This window comes from Eublepharis macularius, chromosome 5 (genome assembly GCF_028583425.1).
Source record: "Eublepharis macularius isolate TG4126 chromosome 5, MPM_Emac_v1.0, whole genome shotgun sequence".
NCBI lineage: Eukaryota > Metazoa > Chordata > Lepidosauria > Squamata > Eublepharidae > Eublepharis > Eublepharis macularius.
In genome coordinates, this window is record NC_072794.1 from 18,550,538 (window position 1) to 18,576,154 (window position 25,617).

The 25,617-nt window shown below is 48.4% G+C and overlaps 2 protein-coding genes across 3 annotated transcripts in view; both read right to left on the reverse strand.

The window, feature by feature from the left end:
• LOC129329807 (transmembrane protein 68-like) overlaps positions 1-2,930 on the reverse strand; it is a 33,881-nt gene extending 30,951 nt beyond the window's left edge. The window contains exons 1-2 of one of the 2 annotated variants that reach the window (XM_054979459.1): positions 2,764-2,930; positions 1,491-1,821 (exon numbers count right to left, since the gene is read on the reverse strand). In XM_054979459.1, coding sequence (XP_054835434.1) covers positions 1,491-1,818 — 328 coding nt within the window. In that variant the 5' untranslated portion in view covers positions 1,819-1,821; positions 2,764-2,930. Of the gene's footprint in view, positions 1-1,490; positions 1,822-1,993; positions 2,054-2,763 lie in introns of those variants that run through there. The other variant, XM_054979461.1, reaches the window with a different exon arrangement.
• The window catches only part of KANK3 (KN motif and ankyrin repeat domains 3), a 240,435-nt gene that overhangs the window by 19,516 nt on the left and 195,302 nt on the right, over positions 1-25,617 (reverse strand). The window lies entirely within an intron of this gene.

Genomic DNA, 25,617 nt, shown 5'->3' on the forward strand with positions numbered 1-25,617 from the left:
TGTCTTACAAGGACTGAGAAAATCCAATAGGAACCCTCTGAAATTAGATAAGGCATTTTAAAAAGGACTATATAGTTGACCACAGGAAAAAGACCAAAACACTTTGTTCCCTCACCTACACAGACCTTGGCAAAAGACGAAGTAGAACTAGAGGGAATGCCTCCTGGGACGGCACTTTTCCATTTTTCCTCTCTTCTGTCACTCTCCAGAAATCCACACATTACAAACCCCACAAGGTACGGAAATACACAATGCAGCTAGTTAGCAAACCAAAAACTTGGAAAGGTCTCCTTTAACACATGTCCCATTGGAGTCTCGCTGTCTCAACCACACACACAATATGCAGGAAGACAGAGCTACGTTTGACTGGTGATGCTAAAAGAAATGACTACTGAGGCACGTTGATTCCTTCCGAATGTCATTGGGATGCCACTGATTTTCTGAAGAACCACTGGAAAGGCATCAGAACGAAAGGGATGGGGTTGCCTGTAAGCTGATCTTGAGGGGCTATCCCCCAAATGGTATCCCATACGAGGACAGACGCTGCCGTTGCTCCATTGGTGAAGTGGAATCACTTATTCATATGTTCTCTCGCTGTCTTTTCCATCAAGTCTATAGGGACAAGTTTATTTCCCCACTCTTAGACAGACCAATTGCAGAGGCCAATAAGGCCTGCCTGGAGAAACTCCTAACTGATGAAAATCCAACTATCTCCGGGCAAATAGCCAAATTCTGTCTCTGTTTGGTTAAATTCCATAATAAAAAGCATAGCCATACATAGTCTGTCCGGCCCTTTTTACGATTTTAACTATTTTAACGTCAGTGTTTTAAATATTAGAATTCCTGCGGTTCCCAGAGAACTATATACATTTTAAGATAAGGTTTTAAATGCTAAATGTATTTTTTATGTCCTTTACATTTTTACACTGGATTTAATCATTTTATTGATTGATAAGGATGTATTGTCATTGTTATGGTCTCTGACCGCAAATAAATTCATTCATTCATCCCCCAAATGGCAGAATTTGAGAAAAAATTCAGTTCATACGACACAAACGCAACATGGGCACACAGCGCAATCCTAATCAGAGTTATACCCTTCTAAGTCCACCACAGTCAATAGAAGGGTGTGACATTGGTCAGGATTCCATCAACAACAATATCACAGGGCAGCACAGACAGCCAACAGCCAATGCATGTACAGCAGACATGATGCATCCTCCTGAAAAAAAATCCTTTACAGAGTCCTCCTTAGGTTTGTTTTACACTGTCTCAATAGACCTTGTGCTATTAAAAGCAGAAAATAGAGACCAAAACGTTATGCCACAAAATATCATAAAGCAATACAGCTGGGGGTAAAATGGAGGGGGAGGAATTCTGGAAATGAGCATGCAAATGATATTCCGTGGGTTTACAAACCTGAATGCACTTCTACCAAAAAAGCCGGATAACCCACACGTACAAAAAGAAGTGTTGTAGAGGGGACTTACCATTCCATATCCTGGCGTGCCCATACCATAAAGTTGCCAGCATTTGCCTTGCACCATCCCAGAAGTCATTGTAATAAGCCTCTTTTAGATCAGTCCGTCTCTTATAAATATGAAGGATGATAATACTAACGTAAAGGAGAAGGAGGATAAGTCCAGGAAGGATAAAAGACACAAGGAGAGGTGCAAACAGCCATGAAAGGTATACCGCATAATTCAGATAATCTTCCAAGCGCTGCACACCAGTCCACTCTTCCAAAACGTACAGCAGGCAAGTGAAGTAAGACATTGGTATCTGCTCTGCGCCGCAGGATTCATTCCGACCTATCATACTCTGTTGAAAAAAGAGAGAAAGCCGCAGTCAAGCAGCTTCTGTAACAACTTAACGAGGGCATCGTCTGCCATATACAGCTGCTGAGGACTGTCAGTTTGTTTCAGCTTCTTTTACAAAGGTTCTTTCTCCTTTGGGATAAATTCAACCATTTAATCAGAAGTAAAATAATCACCTCTCGCCTGTAACTCTTTCCAAAAAGGCATCTTTTATCAAAAATCCAGAAGGCTGAAAGTGCCAGTAAGTATACTCTGCTCTGAAATACAGGATTCAGAAACTCCAGCTCTTGGGAGAGCTCACCACAGTGTGCACATGGTCTTGTCCTACCAGTCTAGCCTGTGTTTCTTGAACAGTTCGCCTTGAAACAAGGCAAGCATCCACCACCCCCAGCTTCCCTTCACTCCACTAAAATTTCTTGGCAGGGATGGAAATCCAAACCCAAAGGCCCGAGGCCAGAGATGACGCTCCCATCTGCTCAGGCCCTAAAGTAGAGATAGGTTGCTTGCACCAGACGTGGATGGAAGCCAGAGAGAAAAGCTGGAAGGAATGGAAGTCCTTGGCACAGCGGAGACCCCAGAGCAGGGAGCAAGGGGCTTCGTCTTGGGAATGGGCAGAGCTCTCTCTTACTGGTTGCCAACCTCCAGGTGGAACCTGGCGATCTTCTGGAGGTAGTGATCTCCAGACTACATAGATCAGTTGCCCTGGAGAAAACGGCCGCTTTGGAAGGTGGGCTCCATTGCATTACACCCCAGGCTTCACCCTCCAAATCTCCAGGAATTTCCCAACCTGGAGTTGGCAACCCTAAAGGAACTTCGATGTCTTGCTGGTACTGTGCCTTTGTAGGGGGGGGGGGGTGGAAGCCAAAGTCGGGGGAAGGGGTCCCACTAGCCCTTTCCTCCCCGCTGCTCTCCCCCTACTCTCCCTCCTGCCTTCCTCTCCGCTCACCTCGCCTTGCTAGCCGGTGGGAATCGCCGCTGCTCCTCGCCAGAGGCAGCCCTGCCTTTTAGGGCGCCCTGCCGCCTCCAGAAGGGCGGTCTTGGAGGCGAGCGCCGGCGGGCCAGGGGCGCGGAGGACACCAATTGATGCCACCCTGTCCGGAGGCTGCCGAAGGCAGGCAGGCAGGCAGGCGGAACCAATCGACGCCGGAGTATGACTCCGGCCGGACCCATTGAGCCGACGGACGCGGGTGCAGCACCGCGCAGGGCTCCGGAGCCGCGGCCAGCCTCTCCGGTCCTACAGGGAGCTCGTGTACTCTGCTGCCGGGTGCGCCAGGCGCCGAGCCGTACGCCGCTGGAGGCCCGGGACCGCGCGCCTCGTTTCCCAGCTGGGGGCGCCTCGGCACAAAACGGGGCGCAGTCCCCGGTCTTCGATAGTCTGGAACGGCCAGGCAGGTTTTCAGAGCTCTAATGGAACCGCTGGCTAGGCACATTTCAGGCGGGGAGCCGCGTTCGGCTTCAGTAGAACGGCGGGACTGGAGTCCAGTGGCGCCTTGGAAGCCAACAAGATTGTCAGGGTGTAAGAAATCAGAAGATTGAGACTCGGAAGAGCAGCTGTGAGGGAGCTAGAGAAGATCCTTAAAGATAAAGATGTCTCTCTGGGGACCAAGGTCAAGAGAATCCAAACTATGGTATTCCCCATTATTATGTATGGATATGAAAGCAGTGAAGAAAACTGACAGGAAGAAAATGGATTCATTTGAAATGTGGTGCTGGAGGAGAGTTTTGCAGATACCATGGACAGCTAAAAAGACAAATAAGTGGGCACTAGATCGAATCAAGCCTGAATTCTCCCTGGAAGCTAAAATGACAAAACTGAGGCTATCGTACTTTGGTCACATCATGAGAATACAAGATTCTCCAGAAAAGTCAATAATGCTAGGAAAAGTGGAAGGCAGTAGGAAAAGATGAAAACCGAAAACCAGATGGCTGGACTCAATAAAAGAAGCCATGGCCTCCAGTTTGCAAGATCTGAGTAACTCTGTTAATGATAGGATGTTTTGGAGGTCTTTCCTTCATAAGGTCACCATAGGTCAGAGGCCACTTGACGGCGCATAATACAGAACAAAACTTTTGAGAGTCAGAGCTCCCAAAATGCACTCTGTACATGCTCAGAAGTAGTTTCAAGTAGGTATCTGTGTTATTCTGCTGTAGAACAGCAGGATATTAGTTCAGTGGTACCTTGGAGAGCAACAAGATTTTCAGGGTGTAAGCTTTCGAGAGTCAAAGCTCCTGAAATACAGTCTGTACATGCTCAGAACTAGTTTCTGGTAGGCTGCTGGAATCAAAACCCGCAATGCAAATTGGAAAGGTTTGAAAACATTCCCTGGCCCATATCTGATGTTTGGCTACTGAAGACTGGGCTTCACTCTTGCAATATAGGAAATAAGAAGATTAGTGCAACCTGGGAGAGAGAAAATGCTGGAGGCTATTTTAAGATTAGGTTTACAACATGGTTCTTGAACGTGAGATAGATGTGAGCATCATCTTACTATTGTGTTGTCTTTGTTTTCTGCAGTTGCACAACAGTTAGGGTTTTCCCCCCTCAAGATAGGGTTTTTCCCCCTCCACTGTTAAATCCAAGTAGTTTCAGGTAAGTAGCCATGTTGGTTTGCATTTGAACTGCAGGATTTGAGTCCAGTGGCACCTTAGAGACCAACACATTTTATAGTATGTAAGCTTTCAAGAGTCAGAGCTCCCTTCTTCAGACACACACATCTGAAGAAGAGAGCTCTGATTCTTGAAAAATTATACTCTTAAAATCCTATTAGTCACTAAGGTGCCACTGGACTCAAATCCTGCTGTTAAATCCAAAGCTCACTCTTTACAGTTTGGTACTTTTAAAGCATTCTTCTTTGCAATAATGACATTTTACATGAATGAAAATGTGTGGAACACCCTAACAGTGCAATCCTAAGAAGAGATACTCTGGTCTAAGCCCATTAAACCAATGGGCTTAGACTGAAGTAACTCTGCTTAGGATTGCACTGTGAATGTACTTGCTTGCAGGGCAAATGATTTGGGAAGTTGCATTGAATAAGCCAGTGTGGTGCAGTGATTAGAGTGTGGGGTGAAGACTGGGGAAACCTGGGTTCAAATACATATTTGTTCAGCCTCACCTACCTGAAAGGATAAGGTAGGGGAGGAAAGAACCCTTTTGTGCTACCTTCAGCTTCTTGGAAGGGTGGGAAATACACTAAATACAAATGGCGGGAGATAAAAAGATTGAAGAACTCTCCCCTCCCCACAGTCTTCTGGGTTTCATTTACAAATACTGAAAGAGAGAGAACAGCTATTGGAACCCAAATGTCTGTCAGAATTCAGTGATTTTTCCATTGGGAGGCATTAAAATGGTTTGTCTTGACTGTTCAAAAACTGATCTTCAGGGACTGCTTCCAAATGGCAGAATTTCAGACAATCAAGCAGGATTACGCATACGTACAACACTTGTTACTGAACACAGGCTCTTTCTCATTTGCTGAATTCTGTTTCCAGCCAAGGTTCACATTTGGTCAAAGAAGCAAAATATTTTAGGGGAAATTAACATCATGGTACAAAAAAGGGCAGACAATATAGAACAAATATACAGCAGACAGATGTGTTCACATGCGTTCACACAGACTGTATACATTTGTATTCTTTTAAGTATTGGTTTCTCTACCAGATTTACATTTGATCATGGAAGAAGAATATTTGGAGGGAAGGTAATTTTTTTTCCTGTGAACTGCAAAGGCTAGAATAACAGAACTTCTGTTTCATTAGAATGCAAAAGTATTAAGATAAAAAAATCTACTTAAAACCTATATTTTCCCTCTTTATTTTTTCATAGGTGGTCTAATAAAGAGTTCTGTGGAGTTCAAAAGCTTGCACACAGTTATGTATCATTGAGTTGGATCTAATAAAAGTTATTACATGGCATTCATTCCAATGGTCTGTCAGCATCTCCGTGCATCCCAATAGATCACTCTGTCCCCCAAGTCATTTGGAGTCATGCCATCAATATTGGCTTGTGAATGACCAATCAATCCTCTTTGTTTTAATACTTGTTGTTTTAATACTTTGCAATGGTTCTTTGAAAAATTAGAGCATTCCTATTCTTATTCAAAAGAAACCAGTGAATCCTGATATTCTCCAGCATTGCTTTTCGCATCATCCCATTAAGTGCTTTATGTCATATTAGCCCCTTCTGCACTGGGAACATAACTCCTCACTATCCCAGAAGTCAAGCTGAAAGGCCTGGAATCGGTTTGCCTGGGCCCTTTCTCACCTCTCATGTTTGGTCAGTCTGGTGCCATTCTTTTTAGCCTGCACTGTGCATCACTGGAATGCTGGATCAATCTATTTCCTGGATTTCTTCCTCTCAGCCTATCAGTGCATTGACCCTACGCTGGATTAAAATTTTTTTTTAAATGATGTTACCAGAACTGCTCTTTATTATAATGGGGAATTAGCTATAGCAGTCTGTAACTTAAAATTAAGCGCGGATCATAACCTATGTATACGGAGGTCCCGATCCCAGACACTCTAGTGAAAAAGAGGCAGACTACAAATAGGTTCAAACACGTGTATTGTCTAACAATGTGGCGTAAGCCTGAACTTGCACAAGCATACAAGAAACACACAAGATCTAGGAAGCACAGAGTATGAAATACAGAGACGTTCGCATTAGCTGGTTCCCAACGATGATAGGGGGAATACTCACTTATCCTGAAGCGAAGCAGAGACACAGCAGCAAGGGTGGCCCAATGCCAGCACTGGGACCACAGACGGACAGCGAGGGGTTCTGGATAGGATGGCACGCGCGCCATGCGGTCTGAGAGGCCGGCTTAAATACCCCAAAACGTACCCTGGGGCTGGTGCTGTACTTGGTGGTTCTCACAGATTAAAACAAAGGGTCTAATGGGCTACTGAATGGCTTGGATGGGCCACTTTGGTAATCAGATTGTGATAAGTGACACCTCAGGAAGAGGGGACAAAAGAGGGAGGGGGAAATCCAAGTGGGCTGAAAGGATGTTCCAGCGGACAGGGCTTGTCCTGATGTCATCAGCTCTGGAATGCGGAGGTTTCTTTGAGATGCATTCTCCAAGTGCTTGGGATGGTCGGCACTTAGTTCCTTCTCCTGGGCGGCTCCTAAGATATGCAGAGCGGGGCGAGGTACTCTCGCTGCGGACGTGGTGTGCCCGCTTCGCCGAAATGGCTTCCCAAAGCAGTCTTCTTCCTTAGGTCTTCTGGCTGCCTGAGAACATGGATGCCGGCTGGGCATAGCTGAGGCTGGTTTGCAGGCTGCCCGGTAGCGAGGGCAAGCTCGGGGACCGGCCCGCGGGAGGCTCCAGGCGGGAACTGACCAGGGAGCGCCTAGCCAGGCTCGCTGAAGGTTTCCCCGGCAGGCGCCCGGCTGCTAACAGCGGCTTGGGCCCATATGAGGCAGGCTTCCATGGAGGCAGGGGTGATAGTACTTAAAACACAGTCCAAAGCAGGGAACAGGCACGGTCCGTGGCAGATGGCAATGCAGGCACGGGGCATACTTATAACAGAGTCCAAACACACACTAGGAAGTCCAGATACAGGGCAGGGCAGGGCTGCCCAGGAATAGAGTCCTTTGTGCAGTTAACCAAACATGGGGTCAGTAAACTACACAGTCTATTGCAGCAGCAAGGTAATTGACACGCAGGCAGGAAACTGACACGTGTATTAACACACACACACACGTGTAGAGCAATCTTTGGTGTAGCAGCAAAACAGCGATGCAGGAAACTTTAACACAGTCCATGGCAGGCTTTAAAGCAGGGGAGGGGGCCTGCTTGGCAACAATTCCCCCCCTCGGAGACCCCGTGACGTCAGGCGCGCGGGTCTCCGAACTTGACTTCAAAGGCAAGGTGGTCGGCAATGTCCGGTGGTCGAGCTTCGAGCGAAGAAGGAGTGGGAAGGGAAGGAGGGGGGAGGCGTCACTCAAAAATTTAGTTTGGAGAACCACCTAACCGAATAAGTGCAATTTAGATCAGCCAATGGGCTGCAGGTCTCTGGGTTCACACCAGGGGGTGTGCTAAGTGCTACAGTCACCATAGACAGCAATTCATAGTGATATAGGCAGCAATGAGCAATTCATGCATATAAATAGCAATCATTCATATTTGTGTACATTGATTAATTCATGGATGAAGGTAATTCATACGTAATTCATGGTGGATTAAAAGCACTAAAAACCAGGAGCAATTCATATACATGGATTAATTCATAGGCATAGGATTAAAAGCAAAGGCAATTCATGGATACGATTCATGAATGTAAGAATAAAAGCAGGCTACCTCATAGGAAGTTAAAACAAAGCTCATAGGTGAGGGAATAATTCATATAGGAAAGTGCAAGTCAGGCATAGATCAATTCATAGAGGGTAGAGCAATTCATAGATGGTTAAAACCATAAATACATATATATACAGGATAAAAAGCAATGATTTGGGAAGTTAAACCTAAGTCATAGATGATAGCAGCAATAGTAAAAGCAAGTGCGGGGAAACAATTCATGAGGGGTAAGCGGCGGAAGGGCTCATAGGGGCAGAAAAATAAACTCCGCAATTAAAAGACCAATTCATACAGTCAAATTAAAACCAAATTCATACAGGCTAAAACTAATGTTTAAATACCCAGTAAAAGAGACCGTTCAGGAGGGGTCTCAGTTAAAACCAAATTCATAGAGTTTAAAATCAGGAATGAAATAACCTTTAAAAGAGACTGCTCAGGAGAAGTCCCGGATAAAACCCAATTCATACAATGATAGATAGACTAGAATTACCTCGGCGGAGGGAGTCAGGTTAAAAAGGCAATTCATAAGGTTAAAATCAAATTCATAGGGATAAAGTTAATAGGGGGTGATAAAAAGGATCCCAGTTCATGGGAGGATCATAGGCGCACTTGCAGTAGATAGAGGGAGGGACTAGTTCGGGGCTAAATTCATGGGAGTAAAATTCATAAAAGTAATGGAAAGAAATTCATAAGACCATAGAGCAACAAAGATCACAGATGGCTCAGTCCGCAGTACAGCTGCTAGACTGGGTTGCATATTTACAGAAACAAGCAAACTTAGTCCACTGTGTTCCAAAATACACTTCCACCCCCCCTTGCTGTCTGCGTCAATCCGCAGAGCAGGGTCGGTGAGCGGCGAGAAGGGCTTCAGGCACACAGTTCTAGTCCTCATGGAGGTAGTGCCGCTGGCGGTCGTTCGTAGGCGGGCCGTGGGCTGGGAGGCGGGAGAGTACGTCCCCCCCTAGTCCACAGTAGGATGGTCATTCTAAAGGGGTCTCCTGCCTTCCATACTGCGGCCGACACTAAAATAACTTCACAGTATGGTCCGAAAGCCTCAGTGACAAATGGCGAGGTTTCGAAGTTGGCAGGGGTGGTATATTTGTCTACCACCGGGACTGCGGTGGGGGCTGGCCTGATGCGGGGGAGAGACATACATGGGATCGGAGCGAGAGGTGACACTGTGTCAGTAGGTGAATAGCATACTAATTCTTGGGACATGGTTTTGACTCCCACACATAAAATAACAAGCTCTGGGGGTCGGATCCACTGCTCTTCACAGCTGCGGAAGTTAGTGCGATCCGTGGGGGTGGTCATATTGCTCTGCTGCACAACTTTGCAGACCATCATTTCATTCCCTGCTAGTGTATTAATACATCTCCAGTGGGGGTAGGGCATTAATTTGGACGGGCGTCCCTCTATTAGGGTGCCTGCCAGCACGAGCAAACACAGAGTAGCCAGGTGCCTCATCTCCTGGCCTTCTTTTTCCTTTTGTGGTGAAAATATCCTGGGGAAACCTGCGGATATAAGTACAGGTTCCCTGAGTTTGTTGCAGCAAAATAAATGAAGCGAAGCGGGGAAAAAGGGAGGGCGTTTTTCTGCCAGCACTGTTCATTAGGCGGGGTTCGAACGAGAAGTCCCGGAGCATTAAGCGAGCCTTCCAGCTTGTTGCTCTGGGGGACTCCTATGCGGAGGCTTCTTCCTAAAGCTTGTATATTTCAGGGGGGAACGTCTTTGCGTCGGGCGAGGGTCGGCTGAACGTTAGGCAGGATTATGCAAACTCGCCCCAGGGGTCCCTGGGTGCCTAGGCTATGTGGCCTTCAGGTGCCCCTTGCTTGGCGGCGGGCTATTTTTATTTCGCGGGCTGAGAGGTGTCGGTCCGGCTCGGCCTGGCCTTGCCGCTTCAAAACGAAAAAAACTAGAGAGCGGTTTCCAGCAACTATAAGGGTTGCTGCAGACGGGGGCCCTCGTTTTCTGGTTAAAAAAAGAAAAGAAAGGTATGGTTGTTGGGGGTTTTCCGGGCTGTATTGCCGTGGTCTTGGCATTGTAGTTCCTGACGTTTCGCGAGCAGCTGTGGCTGGCATCTTCAGAGGTGTAGCACCAAAAGACAGAGATCTCTCAGAGGTGCTACACCTCTGAAGATGCCAGCCACAGCTGCTCGTGAAACGTCAGGAACTACAATGCCAAGACCACGGCAATACAGCCCGGAAAACCCCCAACAACCATCGTTCTCCGGCCGTGAAAGCCTTCGACAATACATCAAAAGAAAGGTACACCGGGCAAAAAGAAAAATATACTGAGCAAAAGAAAAATGCACTGAGCAAAAAGAAAAACACACGGAGCAAGAAGTATACGGGTGTGGGGTGCTTTTAGGTTGCCCTTACTTGGGGTGCCTGGCAGGGCTTTATTAAAACTTCAATATGTCTCCCCCCCTTCTTTTCCCTTATACGGTACGGGCAAGGGAAAAGATTACGTGGGGCGGGCGGCTGCTGGCGGAAAGGGCCGAAGTGGAGCCGAGGGCGCTCGGCGGCGTTTATCGAAAAGCGGCGGAGGCGGCCGAGATCTGCCGGCGCCACTGGGTCTGGGTTGTTCGGGGGTCATCTTGGCGCAGGGGATCCTGGCTATGTAAATGAGGCACGCTGCCCCTTGTGCGTGGCGAACGCACCCCAATAACATATTCCAGAGGGCACATATTTACAGAATACTGGCGGGTCTTTTACTTTTGCACTAAAGCGTACTAGATGGTGGCGCCGTATAGCAACTCACCATGACGAATATGAGCATTGGTAAAAGAGGGATCTTGGGCTATCTGGGGGTCCTTTTCCAGGGGAGGCACGGCCCTCAAAGCCAAAGCCGACCACCATGCGAAAGCGTGGGCCTGGCAGGCGAGACCCCGAATCCACGCAGATGCGGGATCTTCACCAGCACGGCGGGTGAAATGCCTTCAAACAAAGAAATCACCCCTTTTGGTGGTTTCAACGTTGGAAGACTGCATTCACTTTTGGGCCAAAAGCCTCTCCAAACACTCTCACACACAGCAAATCTCCCCTGCCCGTGCAATTCTTCTCCGAACATGCGGCCCACAATCCAATCAAGAATCACTCCCGGTGGTGGTCCCACCCGGCCCCGACTGCCGCGTTTCCCCCTAGGGTCCCAACTGTGGGGCCCGTCTAATGAAGTTAAAGAATAGAACTGGAAAAACTTTTGACATTCACATCTACATCTACATATTCTGCTGTTTCTTTTATACTAGAGCTACAAAGGTCTGGTCTAAGGGGACACAGGGTATCTCTGGCCCAGGGTGAAGGGATGTCTGGCGAATCACTGGGCAGAGGGGGGCTGGGCTGGCGGCGGCTCCCCCAGGGTCATACACTGGTGGGGCGGTCTGGAGCGGCTTCCCTTTCCATTCCTTTAATTGAGAGGCGTGGAAGTATTTTAGCCAAGTGCCTCCTGTCTTCCTCTGGATGGCTACCTGATAGACGGCTGGAGAGACTCTTTTCGTGATTGGGACGGGGCCTTGCCATTTTGCCGCTAGTGAGTGTGCCTTCTGTGAGAACTTTCTATATAAAACGAGCTGTCCTTCCTCCCACTGCCTGGGGTTCCTGACCCATCCTAGTTTGCGGTCCATATCCTTCTGAGCTGTGCCTAACTTCTGGGCCACTTGCATGTGGACGGCGTGTATGGATGAGATGAGGTCCTGAACCCAGGCGTCATTGATTACTACGGGTTGCATATCAGAAGGGAGCTGCGTGTCTAGCCAGAAGGCTTCTGGGAGCTGCATTTTTCGTCCTGTCATGACCATATGGGGCGTGAGCCCGTGAACTGCGGTGGTGCCTCTGATGGCCATTAGAATTATGGGGAGTTTTTCATCCCAGTCTCTCCCGGAGGAGCGAACCATCTTGCGGAGAGCCTCCTTGAGGGTCCGGTTGGTTCTTTCTATGGCGCCGGAAGCCTGGGGATGGCCGGCTATGTGAAAGCGTTGTTGGATGCCTAACGCCTTGCAAAGTTCCTGGGTTACTTCTCCAATAAAATGTGAGCCCAAATCGGAATCCATGACTCGTACAGTGCCCCATCTCGAAAACACATTATTGAACAGTAGTTTGGCCGTGGTGGCTGCAGTGTTATGCTTACACGGGAATGCCTCGACCCATTTACTAAAGGGATCTATGACAGTGAGACAGTAGCGATTGCCGAGGGGAGTGGGAGGAAGGGGACCGATAAAGTCAATCTGTATACGAGCCCAGGGTCCATCAATTCTCTGATGCTGGAGGGGAGCTCTAGGTCCAGTTGGGTCTGCATTGACCCTAGCACAAGACAGACAGTTGTCCACCCATTGTGCTACTTCGGTACGCATGCTAGGCCACCAACCAACCTCTTTGACCCTCTCCAGAGTCAGATCCTTGCCTCGGTGTCCCTGCTCGTGGACAAACTGAATCAGGTCGGCCCTGACTTCCAGTGGCACTACCCAGTGGCGTTCACCGGCTGCATCTACTGCCCAAACTATGCCTTCTTCTTCTCGGATCAATAGTCTTCCTGTCTGATCTCTTCCTGCGGCTAGGAGGTCAGCTACTTCTGGGTCAGATATCTGCAGTTGTGCTAGGTCCAGTGTTCCTGCGATTCCCTGAGCCTGGCTGCGGGCTTGTGCCCGGGTGGTGACAGGGTGGAGGGGACAATCGGTGGCTGGTTCCGGTAAGGGAGCATTTTCAGTGGCGGCTGCCTTGGCTGCAAGGTCTGCCTGGTCATTCCAATAAGCGGTCTCTGAGTTTGTCTTTTGGTGTCCTTTGACATGGGTAACCTGCGTTGGGCCTGTGCGGGACTGAAGGAGCGCGGCTACTTGCTGCCATAGCTGTAGGTGGGCTACGGGTTTCCCATCACTAGCTCTCCACCCCTGATTCTGCCACACCGGGAGCCAGACCGTGGCGGCTTTGGCCGTCCAATCCGAGTCTGTGTAAATGGCAAGCGGGCTTTCTGGGGGCTCAAACTCAAGCACTGCCAGAAGCGCTTGCACCTCAGCCGCTTGGCTGGAATGGGGGCGGGCTGGACCCTTTAGAGTGCATGCGTCGCTCACTCGCACGGCGCCGTAGCCTGTCCGAGGGGAGCCTCCAACGTGAAAGGAGGAGCCGTCGCAGAACCAGCATGTGAAGCCGTTCAGTCGGGCTTCCTCTAGCGGGACTCCCCAAGTGACTGGCCAAACAACCTGCGGTGGCGGGTCCAGGGGGCACTCGTGCTCGGTCCCAGTTACTAACAGGCCATAGGGGGCTGGTGGCTCAGTGGTTTCCTTTTTAAATTCTACTCCGCGATTGACCAGGGCCAGGGTCCACTGTGCTATGCGGGCGTTTGAGACTTGTCCATCTTGTATTTTGCCAGACAGAATATATTTAAGGGGCGTGTGAGTGGTTTGGACTATTGTGCGTGAGCCTCCTATGATAAATTCCCAATGGGTCAGACTCCAGACTAGAGCAAGGCAAGTCTTTTCGCATGGGCTGAACTTGGTTTCTACTGAAGTTAGATTGCGAGAGGCATAGGCTACTACTCTAGCGGCTCCCGCTTGTTGCTGGGTGAGCGTGGCTCCTATGCTCTTGTCTGACACGGCTAGCTGAATAAAGAATGGCTGGGTAACATCTGGATGGGCTAGGGCCGGGGCTGCGGCCAGACTGCGCTTCAGCTCGGCTAAGGCTGTCTGTTGCTCCGGTCCCCACTCCCAGGGAGTGTTCTTCTTGAGGAGAGCATAAAGGGGGCGAGCCTTGTCTGCAAAGGACTCGATGAAGTCTCGGGAAAAGTTAAAAGTTCCTAGAAGGGCTCTGAGGGAGGGGACATCGGTGGGTGCAGGCAGCTTGGAAATGACCTCCATTCGCTGGGCATCCGGGGTGCGACCCTCGGGTCCCAGGGTCAGACCCAGGTACTTGACGCTGGTCTGAACCAATTGGGCCTTTTCCCTGCTTGCCTTGAACCCAGTCTCGCGGAGGAGTTCCAGGACTTCCCTAGTGATCTGGCGGGCTAATTCTTCCGTAGGGGCGTGGACTAAAATGTCATCCACGTAGCTCAGTACGTGGGATCTCGAGGAGGGTTGGAGGCGTTCCCACATCTGAACTACATGGGCATGACAAATACTGGGGCTGGAGTGGAATCCCTGGGGTGTCCGCTTGATGGTTGTACGGGTGCGATGCTCGAGAGTGAGAAGGGGCTAGGGGCGCATCCTGTGATCGGGGCTCGTGGGGTCCCTGCTGGGAGGAGGAACCGTAACTCGGGGTGGGTGCAAAGGAAACTCCCGGGCGGTAGTCCCTTGGCCCTCTTCCCCGGTTAAAACTGCTGCTCCTTCCCCTCAGGATTCCTCCCCTTGCCTCCGAGTACAAGTTGCGTCCCTGCGGTCGGTACTGAGAGTGGGGGCCATGGTTGGCATAAGTGACTGCACTTATTGGCTCGCTCTCCTTCCTACGGGAGGCCGGGGACTTCACATGGCGGATCGCTCCGGTTTCTCGCAACAGGCCAGCAATGCTCCTGATACGAGCCTCCAGGTCTCCCCATGAGATGCTCCCGGGTTCGACTCCTGCCAGGGCCAGGCGAGTGGTGCTGTTGAGCCCATCTATGACTGCTCTCCTAAACTCTAAGTCATCGAAGTCAGGCATGTCGCTCAAGTCTAAGTCTACCTCGTCTGCTAGTTCGGCTAGGAGCTGCTTTCTGGCTAAATATGCCTCTGGGTCCTCTCCGGGTTTTTGAGATTCTGCTATATATAAGGCCTTCAAGCTCTTGGTAGGCCAGAGGAAGGCGCACAACTCCTTCATGGCACCATACTGACTGCGAGTGGCTAGTCTCCGGTTAGAAATATATGCGTTAAGAGAGGTGACTATTTCGGGGCTGGCACAATGGCGAGCCAGCTGAGCTACATCGGAGCCACTAGCAGAGGGCTGGGACATGGTCACGTGTGTGAACCATTGTATAGCTGAGTCTCGGTTCAGGGGTCCCATGCGGTCCGCTATGGCTTGGAGCTCATCGGGCCTCCAATTGCGGGTCTCTTTAACTATCCGGTCCGTCTTCCTGCCATCCTCGTCTGTGGAGACAATTTCTTTGGTAGCTATCGGATGGAGGGGCTGTGGAGCTTCCTCGGGCTGGGACGAAGGGGGTGACCAACTGTCGGTACTACCTTCGGGGAGGGCCAAGAGGGCTGCGGGATGCACGGCGGAGATTACGGCCTGCTGCATCCCCAGGTGCTGCTTTAGGGCCTCTAGCTCCCTCTTACAAGCGGAGTGGTCTGCTGCGGCTATCTTTGCAACTTTCTGCTCTGCCATGAACTGGGCAGCATGGGTTAATTTTGCAATCTTCTCCTGTCCTTCAATTACTGCGTGCTCAGCCATATCGGCACGAGCGGTGGCTACTTCAGCCTTGTGCTGGGCGTCTTGGAGGGCAGTGGTTAGTCCCTGCTTCTCCAGCATGAAGTTAACGCGTTCTGAACGCCACTCGGCTGCTTTCTCCTCATGTTCCTTCTTTTCTTTCCTTAGCTTTTCTATCTCCTGTTCCTGTTCTTCCTGAGCTACCTGTAGCTTATTAATTAGGGGCACGCTGTCCTGTAGGGCGGTGAAAAGTGCCCAAGCTCCGTATCTGTCTTTCTTACTGGACCTAGGTTTCTCCTTCTCACAGAAATCCTGGAAGGCACTTCTGACTATCTGGAGTGGGTCAGGTCCCTTGAAGGAACCGGCTTCCCAAGGGCAATCTCCCTTCTTAACTAGCCACTTCTCCAGGCGGGGCACGGTGGGGGCTGCCCGGTACATTTTACTTTCGTTTAAGGCTGATCTCGGGGGAGGTTAAAGAGTGGATCAGCGACACCAAGGGTGGGGCGATTAAAGCTCCCTATAAGTTTTCCCGTCTAGGGGCCGTTCAGAGGTTATTTCCCTTCGGGTCCTCGGGGATTCTTACACTGGATTCCTAGGGGTTTTTAACAACTTTCTCCTCTCTATGTTCCTCCGGGAGGTTTATCCTTCCCTCCGGTTCTCAAGGATTTTTAAACTGGGTTCTACACAGGTTTTTACCAGGGGTGGTTTTAAGGTCCTACTTTTAGGTTTACAAGGGTATTTTTAATGGTACCACACTCGGTTCTTCTCCACCGGGGGAGAAGGAAAAATTCCTATTCCCGTTTCAAGCTTGCCTACAAGCCACGGGACCAGGAAAAGTTTACTGGCTCAGAAGGTGCTCCCACGCTCTCTAAGCCCAAGAACAAAAACTTCTCAGTGCTTCCAAGCCTCTGCTCAGAAGCTAAAGCTCAGGGGTCTCCCAAGCCTATACTCGGAAAACCAAAGCTCAGGGGTCTCCCAAGCCTATTGCTCAGAAAACCAGAAAGTGTTCCCAAGCCTCTGCTCAGAAGCCAACAATGCTCTCAGGCTCTCTGCCCAAGAACTAAACTCAAAGTGTCCCCAGGCCTCGTGCTCAGAGACAAACGGTTAAACTGTGTCCAAGCCAAGACCAAAAGACTGAAAGCGCTCAAGGACTGCCTCTGCAAGTCCCCAAGCAAAAGTGCCCAGGAGTAAAACTACGGTACTCCCAAACGGAAAAAGCGCTCAAGAGCTCAAACAACTCCCAAGCAGGGTGCGCCCACGAGTCTGACTTAAAACTCGCAAGCGGAAAGGCACCCAAGAGTCTACCTTAAAACTCTTAAGCACGGTGCGGCCGGCTGCCGCGGGGCTTCAGGAACCTGGCTTTAGATTCCCAAAGCTAACTGACCAAACGGACTAACAATCCCTTCACGTTTCCTCCGGAGCGGGGATTGAAGCCTAAGTGCTGGCAGGAACGGGGGTTTGGACGGGCTTACGAGAGACGGGGGAGGGCGGAAAAGAATTTTATATGTGCTGCTTCAGGATATATATAAATCTATAGAGCCTACTTCTGGGATCCCACCCACATAGACGCGTTTAGGCGGCCCGGAAGGTGGCCAGGAACTTCACCAGTTCAGAGGTCCTCACCCACAGTACACCGGTTATAACGGCTGGAGGGCCTCGCGGTGCACCACAAAAGGCAAGTAGTCCAAAGCTGGCTGAAGGAGGAAATGGGGAAAAGCCAACCCACAAGATAGAAATGCTCACTAGAGCCACACACACTCACACTTTTAATTCCCTGAGCTAAATTGCGCCCTTTACACTGAGGTCTGGAAAATTTTCCTCTAAGTCAGTTCGCCGAAAACACGCGTGTCGACTCACGTGCATTCACACGAACTGGGTTATGCCCGCATTCTCCACCAGTAAACTGTTACCAGAACTGCTCTTTATTATAATGGGGAATTAGCTATAGCAGTCTGTAACTTAAAATTAAGCGCGGATCATAACCTATGTATACGGAGGTCCCGATCCCAGACACTCTAGTGAAAAAGAGGCAGACTACAAATAGGTTCAAACACGTGTATTGTCTAACAATGTGGCGTAAGCCTGAACTTGCACAAGCATACAAGAAACACACAAGATCTAGGAAGCACAGAGTATGAAATACAGAGACGTTCGCATTAGCTGGTTCCCAACGATGATAGGGGGAATACTCACTTATCCTGAAGCGAAGCAGAGACACAGCAGCGAGGGTGGCCCAATGCCAGCACTGGGACCACAGACGGACAGCGAGGGGTTCTGGATAGGATGGCACGCGCGCCATGCGGTCTGAGAGGCCGGCTTAAATACCCCAAAACGTACCCTGGGGCTGGTGCTGTACTTGGTGGTTCTCACAGATTAAAACAAAGGGTCTAATGGGCTACTGAATGGCTTGGATGGGCCACTTTGGTAATCAGATTGTGATAAGTGACACCTCAGGAAGAGGGGACAAAAGAGGGAGGGGGAAATCCAAGTGGGCTGAAAGGATGTTCCAGCGGACAGGGCTTGTCCTGATGTCATCAGCTCTGGAATGCGGAGGTTTCTTTGAGATGCATTCTCCAAGTGCTTGGGATGGTCGGCACTTAGTTCCTTCTCCTGGGCGGCTCCTAAGATATGCAGAGCGGGGCGAGGTACTCTCGCTGCGGACGTGGTGTGCCCGCTTCGCCGAAATGGCTTCCCAAAGCAGTCTTCTTCCTTAGGTCTTCTGGCTGCCTGAGAACATGGATGCCGGCTGGGCATAGCTGAGGCTGGTTTGCAGGCTGCCCGGTAGCGAGGGCAAGCTCGGGGACCGGCCCGCGGGAGGCTCCAGGCGGGAACTGACCAGGGAGCGCCTAGCCAGGCTCGCTGAAGGTTTCCCCGGCAGGCGCCCGGCTGCTAACAGCGGCTTGGGCCCATATGAGGCAGGCTTCCATGGAGGCAGGGGTGATAGTACTTAAAACACAGTCCAAAGCAGGGAACAGGCACGGTCCGTGGCAGATGGCAATGCAGGCACGGGGCATACTTATAACAGAGTCCAAACACACACTAGGAAGTCCAGATACAGGTCAGGGCAGGGCTGCCCAGGAATAGAGTCCTTTGTGCAGTTAACCAAACATGGGGTCAGTAAACTACACAGTCTATTGCAGCAGCAAGGTAATTGACACGCAGGCAGGAAACTGACACGTGTATTAACACACACACACGTGTAGAGCAATCTTTGGTGTAGCAGTAAAACAGCGATGCAGGAAACTTTAACACAGTCCATGGCAGGCTTTAAAGCAGGGGAGGGGGCCTGCTTGGCAACAATGAGTGGAAAGGAAAATGGAGAGAAAAGAGAGGAGGGGGAGGATTGGAAAGGGGGGGAGTGGCTAGCTAGACTACAGTGGCCAATCACAATGAAGTGGACTGGCAGAGGGTGGGAGGGGGGCAGAAGAGAGTGGAACGCTAAAAGACAGGATAAAGAGTATGCCTGGGGAATCAGCAGAATAGAAAATGGATTTTCTAAAGAAGTCGGAGTATAAATGCTTCCAAGGAAAGCAGCGGAAAAGCCAAGTAGTAGCCAGAGTGACTACTCACGCGGCAAATCTGGTGCAAGTTGTTACTGTATTTGTCTGTCTTTGTCCCTTGGAAGTCCTCATTCATCAGAAAACAACAGGCAAATAGTCCATTGCTTATAGACTCCAGACTGTATAGGACGAGCCCCCTCCATCTAATATGTCTGAGAACTGAATGTTTGAATGTCTTAAAATTAAAATACCTGCATATTAAAAAAAAACATATCAAATTGGATTCTCTGTGAGGTAGTAGGGGGAGTCTTCCCGAAGCTGCTCCCTGATGAAGCTTGCATCCTGACCTTGGTCGTTTCCACATGTCCCGGCATAGCGCGAAACAAACATGACGAGGGTGAATCCTGGACCATTTCTGACGTCATCGAATCACAATCCCATTTTCGTGGCACAATGATGTCAGAAATTGCACCAGGAAGACTCCCTCGTATTTAGCGCTATGCTGGGACATGTGGAAACGACCCTAATTGTGAAGTTTGAGTCAAGACGTAGGGGTGTGCAAGGCCTGCCTGTTTCGCTAAACCTGATTCGGTTTTAACTGAATCAGGAAACCGTTTCGGTATTCAGGGAATACCGAATCGGCAAGCTGTTTCGGTATTTGTGTTTCGGCTTGATTCGGCCATTGTTTTCAATGAGAAAACCTACTCCCCGCTTTCTGGGAGTCTGGGGGGGGGCATTTTCTGTCCGAACCACACCAAACTTGGTGGAGACCTTCTACTAACTCTCCTCTAACTACCCCCCCCCCAAGTTTCAGAAAGATTGGACTTTAGGGGGCCATGTTATGCCCCCCCAAAACAAGGTGCCCCATCCTCCTACTCTCCATGGTTCTCTATGGGGGAAAACAAGTCATCTTTCTAGGTGGCTTGAGGTGGCATTTTGCAAGCAAAATGCACCCAACTTTCAGGGGACCTGCTCCCACCTGACCTCCCACCCTCCACCAAGTTTCAGGCAGATTCCACTTGGGGGGCCATTTTATGGCCTCCCAAAGAAGGTGCCCCTATCCACCTCCACTCCACTATTCCCTATGGGGGAAATAAGAGAGGCTTGTGTGGCTAGGGGTGGCATTTTGCATGCAGGAGGGCACACCAAAGTGCATGCTAGCAGTAACTTACAAAAAAAATAACACAACTCACTTCACATTAAAGAATCATCCAAAACACAATTGCTATCAAAAACACTTTATTTCTTTAACTGCTTTAGGTTACATAGTAGGAGGGCACAACAGGGCATGAAAGCAGTCTACTACACAAAATAACCCAACTCACTTCACCGTTTTTGACAGCAATTGTGTTTGGGTGATTCTCTGATGCGAAGTGAGTTGGGTTATTTTTGTGTGGTGGACTGTTTTTATGCCGTGTTGTGCCCTCCTACTGTGTAACCTAAAGCAGTTAAAGAAATAAAACGGTTTTTTGACAGCAATTGTGTTTTTGTGATTCTTTAATGTGAAGTGAGTTGTGTCATTTTTGTGTAAGATACTGCTAGCATGCACTTTGGTGTGCCCTTCTGCTGTGTAACCTAAAGCTGTTCAAGAAATAAAGTGCTTTTGACAGGAATTGTGCTTTTGTGGTTCTTTAATGTGAAGTGAGTTGTGTTATTTTTGTGTAGGGGAATGCTGGAATGCCCTTTGGTGTGCCCCCCCTGCTGTGTAACCTAAAGCTGTTAAAGAAATAAAGTGCTTTTGGCAGGAATTGTGTTTTTGTGATTCTCTGATGTTAAGTGAGTTGTGTTATTTTTCTGTGGGGGGGACTGCTGGTGTAATGTGTCATAATGCTTTGCCTACTTGTACTTTGAACGTGAGAAAATAATTTTTAAAAAACTTTACTCAGTGTGTGTTTATGTTTTATCCTTTGTTGTGCAGTTGGTTCGCATCATAAGGAATAATGGGGCTGGCTGGCCGTGGCCAGCCATCTCTGTAGGTGGTGGGGGAATTTGGGGGAGGGTGTCTGTGGTTCAGAGGTGCTCTTTTACAGGGACAAGCTCGCACTCAGGAGTGTGCCCACCATTGTGGCACCCCTGGGCTGTGCATAATTGCCATGGGAAAGAGAGTTTAAAAGTTCCCATCACAGGGAACAATGTGGGATGGCTGGCCAGCCTGCTCCTGGGGTAGTGGCCAGTGTGGGAATGTTGGGGAGGGTGTCTTTGGGTCAGTGGGGGGGAGGTGGATATAAAAGGGGGACTGTGCCTGTGGCCATAGATGCCACATTCCGTGAGTTCCTGTTGTGGGAGATTTTCCCCTAACAGGAATCAAAAGAAAGTGGCTGGCCACAGGACAGGGGAGGTTAGGTTTTGGGGAGGGTGTGTGTGGTATTTGGCAGTTTGAGTGCAGGTGGACTGTGGTTGTGGCCACTGGCAACCCCGATCCTATGTGTTTCTGGGGTGTGGAAGTCTTCCCCACAGTAGGAAGACAAAGTGGTGAAGCAGGAGAACCACTTTTTTGGGGGGGGCATAAAATGCCTGCCCCAAAGTGGGATCTGGTTGAGCTTTGGTGGAGGGTGGGAGGACAGGTAGGAGATTAGCCCCTGAAGGTTGGGGGCATTTTGTATGCAAAATGCCACCCCTAGCCACACAAGCCTCTCTTATTTCCCCCATAGGGAATAGTGGAGTGGAGATGGATAGGGACACCTTCTTTGGGAGGCCATAAAATGCCCCCCCAAAGTGGAATCTGCCTGAAACTTGGTGGAATGTGGGAGAACAGGTGGGAGCAGGTCCCCTGAAAGTTGGTTGCATTTTGCTTGCAAAATGCCACCCCAAGCCACCTAGAAAGATGACTTGTTTTTCCCCATAGAGAACCATGGAGAGTAGGAGGATGGGGCACCTTGTTTGGGGGGGCATAACATGGCCCCCCAAAGTCCAATCTTTCTGAAACTTGGGGGGTAGTTAGAGGGGAGTTAGTAGACGGAGTCCACCAAGTTTGGTGTGATTCGGACAGAAAATGCCCCCCCCAGACTCCCGGAAAGCCAGGAGAAGGTTTTCTCATTGAAAACAATGGCCGAATCGTTTCAGTAATCTGTTTCGGTATTACCGAAATTTTTTGGCATTCAGAAAAAGTTTTGGTAATATTGAAAAAAACCGAAACGGCCCTGATTCGGTAACTTTAACCGAATTAGATTACCGAATTGCACACCCCTAGTCAAGAGGCTGAGATTGCTTGAGATTCTTCTCCTTTATACAGTAATCATTTACTTGTAACTCAACATGCAAAATTCATAACATGAAAATTAATTTGTACATATTCAATAAGAGTATACATAGAATGAACCTGCAAAGTAAATATAAGTTAACCAGTGTCCAACTCGTGTCTTCTTAAATATCACAAACTGCACCAACATAAATGATGTCTTCTCTGAACGCGAAGCAGCAAGGGGTTAAAGTGTCCATGTATATTCCACTTCACTGCAAGTCGCTCACTCGGAAGCAAGAGACACGCCCAATCTGGGGCCGGCTGAAGCTCAGATTTCGATAACGCCTCATCAGGGGCGTCAGTCTCAATATTATTTTACTCCCAGCTGTGTGCGTCTGAAAATAAAGATACCCATAAACCACCCAACTGTCTTCTAAAAATCATCAAACTCACTATAAAGCAGTGTGTCATTTACTTGGGCATACAGTTCTTATTGTCTCGATCCCAATGGACCATGTCAAAATATCCCACTGGTAACAATCGGCGGCCGTTTATTCTCTAGCGCGCCCCGTCTAAGATAAGCACAGCTTTCTTAAAGATCGTTTAATCAGCCCGTCCCTCTAACTTAAAGAAACCAATGCCTTCCACAGCTCAGTTACAAATGGCACCATTAAAGAAAACAATTCAGTTACTAATGGCAAATTAAGGGAACCATTAAAGAAAACAATTCAACACCAGTTCATTATTTAACCCTTGAGGCTTCACGGTGTGCAAGCGTAAGATCCAAAAGGCTTCCCTGCGTAGGAGAATAATCTGATTAAAGCGTTCTTTTTGCACTGCTTCCAGAATCACCACCCGAAGGGAGTCTCTCTCATGATTGTGCTCTACATAGTGCTGCACCAAAGGTGCTTCCATGACCTTATTCCTAATTCGAGACAGATGCTCTAAGATACGTACTTTTAATGGTCTAATAGTGCAGCCTATATACACCAATTTGCACGGGCACTCAATCAAATAAACCACCCCTGCAGTGTAGCACGAAGCAAAATGATTAAACCTTACTCTCTGCCCTTTGATCACAAACTCATTCCCCTCCACTATGAAATTACCTGCCACACCTGAAATTACCTCGAGGCAGGTGTACTCTTTCCTTAGGCTCATCCATGCGGGCGTGGACTAAAGTGTCTTTAAGACTAGTGGTTTTTCTAAAGCCACATAGTGGCCGTGATTCACAGCCCTTGATGTCCTGAATTATGTTCCAATGTCGGGTTACTACCTTCTTGATGGAATTGGCTAGTGGTGTGTAATCTAGAGCCCATTTAATGCTGTCCGCAGGAGCACGGGTTTTGATTTGAAAAAGCCCTGCCCGATCTATCTCCTTCACACGATGTAGTGCAGCATCGAGGGTTCTTTTTGGATAATCCCTGTCTCTTGCTTCCGAGTGAGCGACTTGCAGTGAAGTGGAATATACATGGACACTTTAACCCCTTGCTGCTTCGCGTTCAGAGAAGATATCATTTATGTTGGTGCAGTTTGTGATATTTAAGAAGACACGAGTTGGACACTGGTTAACTTATATTTACTTTGCAGGTTCATTCTATGTATACTCTTATGTACAAATTAATTTTCATGTTATGAATTTTGCATGTTGAGTTACAAGTAAACGATTACTGTATAAAGTGAGCTTTTGCATTCTGTGCATAGTAGTCTTAACAACCCCCGTGGGTTTCCCTTTATATTGTTAGCTACAACGGGGGTGGCCCCTCCTTTTTTGTTGAGATTCTTCTCCAGCTTGCACAGGGGACTACCTTCACCTTTTTACTAGAAAGTTTGTCCATCTTTATTGGATTTTTAAAAACTGTTAGGGATTTTTCTACTTTTCAAGTTCTTCAGTTCTCAGAGGTAATTTGTTTCTGCACGTTTAAATTCATAAATCTAACCTCCAACCATAAGTTCCCTCTTGATTTTCTTGACATGTTTTACTCTTTGCTCGCAAACTACCAGTTCCAAAATAAATGCAACCTCTCTTCTGCATAGTTTTAGTCATCAAATGAGGTGGAGAAACCCTGTAAATATATCTGGTATTTCAGCATTTTTCCATATAATGGTGATGGTGGAAAGTAGTATTGCAGATTTAAAAGTGGATTATATTTAGTCATACACAAGGTGGTGCTCTTGCACAGTCTGCAAACATCTTTCTTTTTTGTTCCACCATAAAAAAGTATTTCCCAGGGAGCAAACTAGCAAGTAGTCCAGTAATGTCAAGTTCAGATGTTATTTCCAGGAGACAAAAATTACTCATTTTAAAATGTTGCATTGGCAACTAAACAGGTCGCTTTATAATTTTAAAAGAGCCTAATTTCCAAACATTTAACAACAGCAGCAGCAGCAGCAGTAAAATTGACTGTTGGGAGAGTTCTCAGATGGTTCAGGATTTATTTATCATAAGATGTGCTGCCTTTGCATAACAGGTTAAGAGCAGTCCTACAGGATCAACCTGTAGTGGTAAGGTTGTCAACTCTGGGTTAGGAAGTTCCTGGAGATCTGAGGTGGAACCGAGGGAGGACAGAATTTGAGGAGGGGAGGGAGTTCAGCAGAATATAACGCCATAAGAGTCCGCCCTTCAAAGCAGCCATTTTCTCCAGAGGAATTGATCTGTGCAAACTGAAAACCAACTGTAATTCTGGGAGATTGCCTGGTTCCACCTGGAGGTTAGAACAATAGAAATGCACCATGGGTAGTTAGATTTCTGGGTGCAATTGTATTACTCTAGTTATTGTCCTGTGATTCTCTCCTTGCGTAGCATCCCATCTGGAGGCAGCATCAGACTGAAGGGAGCTCTGACTCTTAGCTTACACTCTGAAAATCTTGTTGGTTTCTAAGGTGTCACTGGACAAAATCCTATGTAGTGGGTCCATCTAGTCCACCATTTTGTCATGGTAGCCAGCCAGAAGGCCTACGAGCAGGGGCACAAACCTTAAAAACCTCCCTTTCAGTTCTTGCCTTCCAACAGCTAGCTTTCAGAGGTAGACTGCCTCTGAACACAGAGGCTTCATTTAATCATAGCTAATAGCCAATGATAAGACCTCACCTGGTCCCAAGAATTTCTTTCATCCCCTTTTAAAGCCATCTTAACTTCAGGACCCTTGCTACATTCTGTGGCAGGGAGTTTCATAAATTAGTGACGTTGCATTAAAAAAGTTCTTGTTTGTCTTGAATCTTCCACACATCAATTTTACTGAGTTCTAGGTTTGTGGGGGAGACGAAGGAAAACTTCTCTCCACTTTCTCTACCCTGTGAATAATAATAACAACATTTGATTTATATACTGCCCTTCAGGATGACTTAACACCCACTCAAAGCAGTTTACAAAGTATGTCATTATTATAAACCTATCTCATCCGTTATTCATCTTTTCTCTAACCTAAAAGCCCCCAAACTCCTTAGCTCTTCACAGGGAAGGGGCTCCCACGCCTTGATCATGGAGGTCACTCA